Source organism: Gouania willdenowi, chromosome 11 (assembly GCF_900634775.1).
Source record: "Gouania willdenowi chromosome 11, fGouWil2.1, whole genome shotgun sequence".
Classification (NCBI taxonomy): domain Eukaryota; kingdom Metazoa; phylum Chordata; class Actinopteri; order Blenniiformes; family Gobiesocidae; genus Gouania; species Gouania willdenowi.
Genome location: NC_041054.1, coordinates 3,768,057 through 3,778,644, shown reverse-complemented (window position 1 = coordinate 3,778,644; position 10,588 = coordinate 3,768,057). Strand labels below are relative to the sequence as shown.

Genomic DNA, 10,588 nt, shown 5'->3' with positions numbered 1-10,588 from the left:
ATAGCAAGGCATATTTTTCAAAAATTTCAAAAAAATAAAAATTGAGTTAAAACCATTGTTAGACCCTAAAAACTACTGCAAATATAATGCACATACTTAAACAAGGCTGACAAAGCAGTAAGGCACAAAAAAGACAAAAAACTAAAATTGCCCAAAATAAAAAGTAAGGCTATAGCAAGGCATTTTTTTCAAAAATTTCAAAAAAATAAAAATTGAGTTAAAACCATTTTTAGACCCTAAAAACTACTGCAAATATAATGCACATACTTAAACAAGGCTGACATTGCAGTAAGGCACAAAAAAGACAAAAAACTAAAATTGCCCAAAATAAAAAGTAAGGCTATAGCAAGGCATTTTTTTCAAAAATTTCAAAAAAATAAAAATTGAGTTAAAACCATTATTAGACCCTAAAAACTACTACAAATATAATGCACATACTTAAAGAGGGCAAAGAAAGCAGTAAGGCACAAAAAAGACAAAAAACTAAAATTGCCCAAAAAAAAAAGTAAGGCTATAGCAAGGCATTTTTTTCCAAAATTTCAAAAAAATAAAAATTGAGTTGAAACCATTATTAGACCCTAAAAACTACTGCAAATATAATGCACATACTTAAACAAGGCTGACAAAGCAGTAAGGCACAAAAAAGACAAAAAACTAAAATTGCCCAAAATAAAAAGTAAGGCTATAGCAAGGCATTTTTTTCCAAAATTTCAAAAAAATAAAAATTGAGTTGAAACCATTATTAGACCCTAAAAACTACTGCAAATATAATGCACATACTTAAACAAGGCTAAGAAAGCAGTAAGGCACAAAAAAGACAAAAAACTAAAATTGCCAAAAATAAAAAGTAAGGCTATAGCAAGGCATATTTTTCAAAAATTTCAAAAAATAAAAATTTAGTTAAGACCATTATTAGACCCTAAAAACTACTGCAAATTAATGCACATACTTAAACAGGGCTTAGAAAGCAGTAACGCACACAAAAATGACAAAATACTAAAATAACCCAAAATTGGAGGTAAAGCTATAGCAAGGCATATTTTTTTTTAAATTTCAAAAAAATAAAAATTTAGTTAAGACCATCATTAGACTCTAAAAACTTCTGCAAAATTCAAACGCCTCAAAATGGAGGTAAGGCTATTGTAAGGCATAAAATCGGGTAAAATATTTTCAAACACTTTAAAACGGAGGTAAGGCTATAGTAAGGCATAAAAACAGGCAAAAACATTTAAACGTCATAAAACGGAGGTAAGGTTATAGTAAGGCATCAAAATATGAAAACTTTTCCAAAATTGTCAACAAATATTGTGTGGGATTAAAACACATTTTCCAGCAACAATTTCAACCGTTTACATCTTTTTTTCAAGCAAATATGTTTGATTTATTGATCAGTGACACCTAAATTGTGTCTTTATGTGATAAAAGCCGCTTTAAATTCATCACCTGCAGTACCTGAACATGAGCAACGCTCCTCAACATCATCTGTTCCGCTCAGGAGAAGTTCCCAAAGTCACAATCTGGGAAAGAACAACAAATATTAGACTGCATATCCAAAACCAAGAGTTCAACATAGCAATAATATAGTCTTTAAACAGTAACAAAGAGCAACTAAACAAGAGGCAGAGTTACACAAGCACTCAATGAGGAGAACCTCGCTTTCTTCTTCAAAGGCTTTCAGTGATAACCTCCAACCCAGTGACTCATCCATCCTCATCCATCCTCACAGCCAAGCAAACAGAGACCTCTAGAGGTGTGAATGAGCTCCAGCAGTCTGAATAAAAGAAGCTTTCTGTAGACACATCCACACATCATCATCATCATCATCATCATCATCATCACAACACCACAGCAGCTTCACCTCAGAACAATCATGCAAACCAAAGCAGTGGAAACTCTCTGATTAGAGCCCAGGAGCAAGGCAGGACTCTGCAACTGAGACTTTTCCACTTTAAACACACAACATCCATTTTTCCACCACTGCACACAGGAAAATAAGGGTCTTCTTAAGTTTCCACCGTTTATCTCAACTGGTGCTGGAAAACCATTAAAGAAACAAAACAAACTCTGGAGGCAAAGTGACTCAAAACAACTAGAACACATATCATTTTTATATAGCGCGCTCTCATAAACCCCTAAATGTGTCTCAAACATTGGTTTCCTAATGCTTAATCTATAAATTCAAAACAATGTGTGCAAAGTGTAAATTATTTAAAAAGAACAACTTATATGTGATTCCTTTGATAGTAAATAAATAGGGTCTCCTTTGTCAAATGTAGCTAATTATTGTCTCCTATTGCCAGAAATGTGATAAAATGACCTCTACAGCATAAAATAATACTGCTTTAATAAGTTACAAGAAAATATAGTAATTTATTGAGTAATATTACTGGTAGTTTGTGGTGAATTTGCTAAAAAAAAAAAAAAGCCTAAAAAGGAACTAGGAATATTTCCCAACATTTTTTAATAATTTGTTAAATCTGTCCGAGTACCCCCTGCAATGTGCTCATGTACCCCTAGGGGTACACGTACCCCAGTTTGGGAACCCCTGACTTAGACAATACAAAATGTATCTACAATTACACAAATGTAAGCACACACACACACACACACACACACACACACACACACACACACAGATTAATACATTTATCTTGGTTTCTTTTAAAACACTAAATACTTAGACATATCTCCACATAAACTGTCAATATAATCTCATGTATCACGTAAGATGTTTTTTTTTTACATTTGATTTTGTGTATATGGTATTTGCCCACAATTATCACTATGTTAAAAAGTTTTTATTCACTAATTAGCTCGTTCCACATCGCTTTTAAAGCCATTGCCAGCTGGTTTCCCCAGGAGATTCCTGCCACACATCACAATAACAATGAATTATGGGTAATTCCCTCAAGTCTGCAGAGATGGCCACTCACGGAACGGGTGCATGAAGGGCTGAAAAAGTTATGATTCGACAAAGCGACAGCCCTGACAAAGTCAAATAATACCACATGTTTTTTGTTGTTATTGATTTCTGATGACTAACTTGTAGAGATGTACTTAAATTAATATTCTTGGCCCAAAAACTGAAACACTGACAATTATTAGAACCATTGCATTCATGACTGTGACTGTGCACTAAACTCACTAAAATGAAAGCATTGCAATTGCATAAATTAACATTAATGCTTCAAAAAATAAATCAATTAAAAATATATGTAAATATGTATTTAACACTGACATTCCCACAATGCAGATTTTAAAGTAATTTTTTTTTTTAATTGTTTAACTTGACCCCACTTATGTATACATTAAATAATAATATAAGTGACTGGGCTGCTGAAAGAGAGTCAAATTAAATGAAATGAAATTACAGTTCGTACGCTCAGATTTGAACGTACGAACAGTTGATAAATAAGGGCCAATGAGTGTAAAATTGGTTTTACACATAATCAGGTCAGGAAACCTTGTGTTACTGTAAAAAAAAAAAACTAATTTTTTTTCAGCTTTATTACAGTTTTGATCATTTTTAAAGAACATATACAGATTTTTGTTATTAGTGTCTGAATGTATTATTGTTTAGTTGTTTAATCCTGAAAGAAAAACAAAACAAAACCTTCTTTTATATGTATACCTATACCAGGGGTCTGCAACCTGGGGCTCTGGAGCCTCATGTGGCTCTTTGACTCTTTTGCAATGGCTCCCTATAGCTTTAAAAAATATTAAAATAAAGAATTGTTGTTTACTTACAGAGGGTGTTAATGATTAATGACATTGACACCAAATAAACAAATTGTCAACCTAAAAATACACCTGTGGCTAACCTTAAGTTATAAATCCCTGGTGAATAACTAAAACAACTAAAAGACTATTCTGGAAGAAAATAAAGATTTTAACTGTGTAGGAGAACAGAACGTGCCGGCAAAGTATGCATGCTTAACATGTGGCAATATATGAGCAATTAGCATGTGTTGACTGACATGATCATCATCATGTGTTATTTTGTAGCCTTTCAAATACATTGAAAATAATCTTTCTTACATAACATTACTTAATAATAGGTTTTTTTTTTTTTTGGATTCAGGACTTTAATCCAGGTGAGATTAGGCAAAATGGCTCCTTTGAGAGCAAAGTTTGCAGACCCCTGAATATATACATTTATATGTGTGTGTGTTTTTTTTAATGCAAATGTTTTTTATGTGCGAATGAGTCTGACATTAGTTGCACTAAGCACTTTGGTGTGATTGCACCGCCCTCTGCTGTCTGATAAATGTAACTGCAGGACTATGTCATCCTCCCTTTGAACTCAGGCATCTGTTGATTTCTGAGCACAGGAGGAGGAGGAGGGGGAGGAGGAGGGAGGGGGGAGGAGGAGGGAGTAGGAGGAGGAGGAGGGGGGAGGAGGAGGAGGAGGGAGGAGGAGGGGGGAGGGGGGAGGAGGAAGAGTCGGCGTGTGTATAAAGTCTCTGTGCACACATGGGGCCACTGCTAAACTACAGACAACACAGACAACAACGTTCCTGAGGAGGATCTTGTGGAACTCACGCTTTCACTCAAGGATTAACAATCAGTTTGATTTCACAAAAGCTCAGAAAAATGGACTCTGCTGTTTTATTTCTGCTGTTATCTGTGATTTCCTCCTGGATTTTCTGCACAGGTAACACTAAAAAACCCATAATAAATCTAAAAGGCATCTTTTTTCCTATTGATATTATATATTTATAATTCATTCATGATGCTAAAGCACATTATCACTCACATGTACTACCAGCTGAAGCCTGAGGATGATGTGTTGATAATAACCGTGTCTTATTTACAGTATTACCGGCTCCAACTGCTGCCGTACCAGATGCGCGCCGCCACCATGTGCGGAACAAGCGCTGCTCGTGTGCATCTTTCCTGGACAAGGAGTGCGTTTACTTCTGTCACCTGGACATCATCTGGGTCAACACACCTGAGTGAGTGTCAGCACATCAGCATCAACATCTGCACACAGTAGCATTAGAAACAGAGTTCAGAGGAAGGAAAACATCTGAAAATGGTTTTACTTTTCCTTTCAAACGTTTCCTCATTCTGTTAACTTTCCAATTTTAAATAAGACATTTAAAGTGATTTATTAAATGTGTCTTACTTTGGTAGTCCTTGTTCTTAGTGCAGCTTGGCTCTGTTTTTTTTTTTTTTGTTAGTTAGTTAGTTTTTTGGGTTTTTTTTTTTTTTTTTTGCCAGTTTTGACCGTAAACGTTGTACTATGTGTGTTGTTATTTTGGTCATTTCCATTGGTCGCCTAATTTGTCTGGTCTGTTGCTTAATTCTATACTTTGACAATAATTTTTACCGTTTACCTTAAATTTTGTAGTTTTGTCTCATGTCTAGACAAGTCAGCTATGATTTTTATCTTTTTTTAATTTTTGCTTTAATTATGCCTTTGGCCTCCCTTTGAGTGTTTCCAGCATAGACTGTAAAAAGAAGTTTTCAGCAACAATTGATGACTTTTTTCTGTTGTATAACGTTTGACAAGCTAACAGATTTTCTTAAAGAAAAAAAAGATTAATAAGTAGTTTTAAAACGTTTAAAAAGTTGGATAACATTCAGATGTTATACAAAGTAGGCAAATATTCAAATCTCATAATATTTTTCATTTCATTTATTTTCATTCTGTCATGGTAAAAGTCACATTTTTTTTGACAGGGAATATTCAACTTTATTATATTCCATGTCCAGAAAAGAGCAGGGAGAAGAAACAATTCTTATATTACCTGTCCTTTACTCAATTAAAAATATTAAATAATTGATCTGCCAAACAAATAACACTTTAATCACCATTTTCATATTGACTTATGAATCTCTTTATGTACATAATCTGAAATACATTCAAACAGTTTTTTAAATCACTGTAAAGATTTCCACATTTTGACCCCAACAACAGAAATTAAATTATTTAATTCAATACTTCTCTTTTTCAACCAGATTTTTATTAGTTTATTAGTGTTTTTAATAGTTTTCGTTTCATCTGTGGATGAAAGAAGATTTAAAAATGGCCTAATGTAGATGAAAACAGTAAAAAAAAGACCAAAAAAAACACTGTTAACAATTAAATGTCTCTTATTTTGAAGGCGAGTGGTCTCATATGGACTTGGCAACGCCCCGCGCACCAAACGCTCGGTCACGGAAACCATGGCAACCGATCACAGGTCGCGATGCAAGTGTCTCCATGGAGGCGATGGCACCTGTCGCAGCTTCTGCGGCGTTAAAAACAACCTCAGGTGAGTAACACCTCGTAAACACAGGTTTTCTGTGTGTTTATCTGTTTTATTGTGAAAATGAATATCGATGAAATGAGTCAAGAGCTGCTCTGATGGCCTGTTTCTGTTCCCGCGCTCAGGCATGACGTAGCGACGCGCTCCGTGGACGACTGTGCAGAGAAGCAGTGCAAACACAAACCGTCGACAGACGCAGGGAGTAGGAGGTGAGAAACAATCCTCGTAACAGTGACGTACCGTGACCACTAGGGTTGGGTAGGCACTGCCTACCTTATCTACCCTGACTGCACGTCACTGCCTCATAATAAACTACACACATGCACACAGAGTTGCGCTATTATACAATATTGATACAGTATTGCACCCTTGCGAGTTATCCAATACCGTTATCCATCCAATATGATATTGACACGGATCATACATACTTTATTACTTATTTTGTTGTGTGGAATGTTAGAAAAGGTTTGGTCAAGTGATGTTACAGTAGAGATGAGAAAAACTGACCCGCTTATTATTAATCAATGGGTTACAGACATTTTAAACTTAAAGAATATTCTACAATTGAATAGAATAAACAAAAATTAATAAGAAGACCCCGAGAAATCCCAATAACTCTGATAAAAACTGATTAAATATATCAGAGATTTTAGATACAGGCTGATATAATGCAAAATAGTATTTTTTTTTGTTGATGTCGGACCAATATCAACATCAATGTCATACCAGGATCCCTTATCAGACAGTATTAAATCATTATTCGTTTCATTATTCATTATTTCATTAAAGATTCATTATTCCAATTATTCCTGTGATTTGACAAGAGATATCTTTATACTTTTAACAACAGAGTGGATAAAGCAGACACTCTTCAAAGCAGCAAACAGAGCTCTGACCTCAGATAAGACTGGGTGGTTTTGTGAACTGAGAATGTTTTGACTTTCCTGAATTGAATGGAAATGGTTTGTAATATTCAGTGAGTCACCGTAGAGATAATAACAAGCAGCACACAAAGCATATATAGCTTCAAACGGCAAAGACTGTGAGCATTAGTGAGGCAGAGGAATTCCCCCTCAGGTCAGCAGCATTATGTACGTACAGTATGTAATCACTGCTCTCTGTCATGTACCATCATGTTTCAAACCTTTAAATGTCTATAGCATCACAGAGTCACTGATTAATATTAGAAACCAGAGACTGATCTATCCTACTCAGGTAGAAGTACTGTTACTTGATTGAAACTGTACACATTTCTAGTATGTAATATATAAAATACTCAAGTACTAGTGTTTTCACCTCTGTTAAAAACTTCAGTCTGACATTTCAGTATGACATCACTGATTATCATAGGTGAAAGTAACATATTACAAGTACTCACCTTACTGTAACTGAGTTGCTTTTATTTTTTTAATTGAATTAATTGGTTTTATTTTATTTGAAAAAGAATTGCACTTTTTGACAAACATTTTATTTTATACAGATGTCTTTGTGGAAAATAAATTAAGTTATATTTGTGCAAGATTTGGTCGCTTTCTTTTTTAAGTTTTTACGTGAGATGTTTACTGTATGCAAGGGAACCGTGGCAAGATTTATTATCAAATAAGTAATAAAGTAACTTTGACTTTGAGTACTATTTAATTAAGCTACTTTTTACTTGTACTTGAGTATTTTATGTATGACTTACTGTACTTGTACTTGAGTAGAATTTCAATCATGTAACAGCACTTCTACTTGAGTAGGATATATTAGTACTCTTTACACCTCTGCTGATTATCAGTTCAACCTCCGCCTTCTATTTTTATGTCAACAAATGTGTTTTTTGTTGTCGTTTGCAGGATAACAAACAGCACCAGTGAACGGGCGTCGCCTGCAGCGCTCAGAGCCGTCCTGAAAAGCCGCCTCCTGCTACAGAAGTGGAGGGTGAGGCAGCGGCACAGGACGAGGACACGAGACGAGGACGACACACGTCCTCCTTTAGGTTGAGGAGAACATCACCACAGGCTCATCTCTAAAGCTACAGCCAGCAGACATCACCTATAGAAGCTGCTGCACCAAGGCACCAGTGTGGGTGGGACGCGTTCACACTGGGATGTCAAAGCTCAGAGACGATCCAAAGCGGATCAGGGGAGTGACGGTGAGCAGAGAGTCTGACCAATCAGCGGCCTCCAACGTCACCAAACAGCATTTCAAAAAAAGTGGACTTTACAGAGAGGAGTTCTGCCTCCTCATCTCCATCTGACTGAAACTATTCACTGTGTTTTCATTCTCATTTTCAGCTGCTGGAGATTCTACTTTATCACTGGTTTTTAAGCAGAGAGCATAATTTATCTTTTCAATGTGTCATTGCTGTTTTTTTTTTGTTGCTATGACTTATTTATTGAATTCTTTCCAAGTATTTCACGTGACCGCCGCTGTGGTTGGTCACTCGTGTGTCATTTCTATGAAATGGTTTTGTCACTGTTAAGCTGCCAAACTCTGGCCAAACTTAATTAAAGGTTTACATTTATTTAAATGCATGTGTTTTGCACTGTTGTGATCCTCTTCACTGCTCACTCGCTCTTTTATCTTGACCTGTAGTGACTTTAAACAACACAGGTAGAAAAACTTTGAAAGAAAAGCTCTGTGGTTTGTGAAGGAAGGCACGGAGAGCAGAAGTGCAATAAAAACAAGTGAGACAAAGTGTGAAAGAAAAGGATAAAGCCAACGTTTTCATTTGGAACCAAAGTAAAAGTAAACACAGCAGGATTCTTTCAGCCGTGGCTTATATTTCAAACGTGTTTAGTTTTCAACCTTTTCTTTACAAACTTCAACATCTTTCAGTTCCCCGTGCTTTGATGAACGGTGACTCAACATGAACACCTTTGATCCCTTTATGACAGCCTCACATGCTAAGCTACAGCGATGGCTCCGCCTCCTTTGGAACCTAGATTGAATTTTTTTAAGTGTCACCCCAGGTGATTGACAGGTTACTGCACAACAAAACAATCACATTAGTAAAACAGACATGGCAACAGGCGGCCCCGGGGCCACATGCAGCCCTCAATCTAATGTTGAACTCAATTCAAAAACACACAAAAAGAATATAAAACAAAACAATACACAAAATGACTCCAAAAATACACATAAAGGCAACAAAAACACACAAAAGTTCAGAAAAATACCCAATTAAAATAAAAATGCACAAAAAGAATCCAAAAACTCACAAAATGACCAACAAATACACACCAAATGACAACAAATTAAACAAAACAACAACAAAAATTCACAGACTGACTACAAAAACACACAAAATGACCCAGAAAACACACAAAATTACTCAAATTATACACAAAGCTACAATTAAAACACACAATTCATCACAAAACAAGAACAAGACAATGCAGAAATGGAAAAAAAAACAGAACACAACGACTAAAATAATAATTTTTTTAAGGTCATCTACTATGGAACACACTAGTGCCTGACTTAGCGAGGAGCATTATTTGAATGCAAACTATAAAAGTGTTCATTACTTAGCTCTACTATTTACTCATCATAGTCTGAAGACACAAATGTAATTTTGTCGTAGAATTCATGAGGAAAAGCTAGAAAGCCACTTGGTTCTATTCACCATGTTACGTCTTCTGACCAATGAAAGAGTCCCATTTCCACCTAAGCTTTCCTCTGACCAATGAATGAGCAACGTTAGGGATGATTGGGAAAATATTTGCAACAAATAAATGTCTTCGAAGGTAGGATTATCTGTCATAATTTAACCATCTACTCATTCCAAATGGTAGAAATTTGCACTAAATAAGTGCAAACATGTAGTTTGTCAAATATGCAATAATATTGTATCAATTCATTACATTAATGGACAAATCTTGAATTAATCACACTTGAATGACTCTTCTAGTTGGAAGGATGAATTAATTCCAGGAAAAGAAAAGATGTCGTCTCACTCCTTTCCTAAGAAAGACCTCGGACGCTTTAAGAAACAAACGTGACAAGCCAATAATTAGCACCCATATCATACAATGATCTCCCTTTGAGAGGCAGAGATTAAACAGCGTGAAATGGGCTGCATTAACCTGTCAGATCAGTCCGTCCTCCATAATTAATGCCAGACAAGTTATTTTTGGGTCCAGTTCAAAGGCGGGCACGCCTCGTTTCTGCTGCCATCACTCAGCACCAAGCTGCGTAAACTGGCAGCGAAAAACAATCTGGTGAAAAATGAGGTGAAATGTCTGATCCGTGCAGATTCTTACGCTGGATTCAGCGCCTGCAGCGCTCTGAGGAACTTCCACTGCTGCCACGTTCGTAAAAACATCGATGTTGTGCTTTTAACACTTGCC

The 10,588-nt window shown here is 35.8% G+C and overlaps 1 protein-coding gene across 1 annotated transcript; it reads left to right on the top strand.

The window, feature by feature from the left end:
- The first annotated feature begins 4,496 nt into the window (after positions 1-4,496).
- Positions 4,497-8,766, top strand: edn1 (endothelin 1). The gene is made up of 5 exons (XM_028461456.1): positions 4,497-4,654; positions 4,817-4,955; positions 6,111-6,260; positions 6,380-6,463; positions 8,090-8,766. The coding sequence occupies exons 1-5, from the start codon at positions 4,594-4,596 to the stop codon at positions 8,235-8,237; spliced, it is 582 nt and encodes a 193-aa protein (XP_028317257.1). The 5' UTR covers positions 4,497-4,593; the 3' UTR covers positions 8,238-8,766.
- The last annotated feature ends 1,822 nt before the right edge of the window (positions 8,767-10,588 follow it).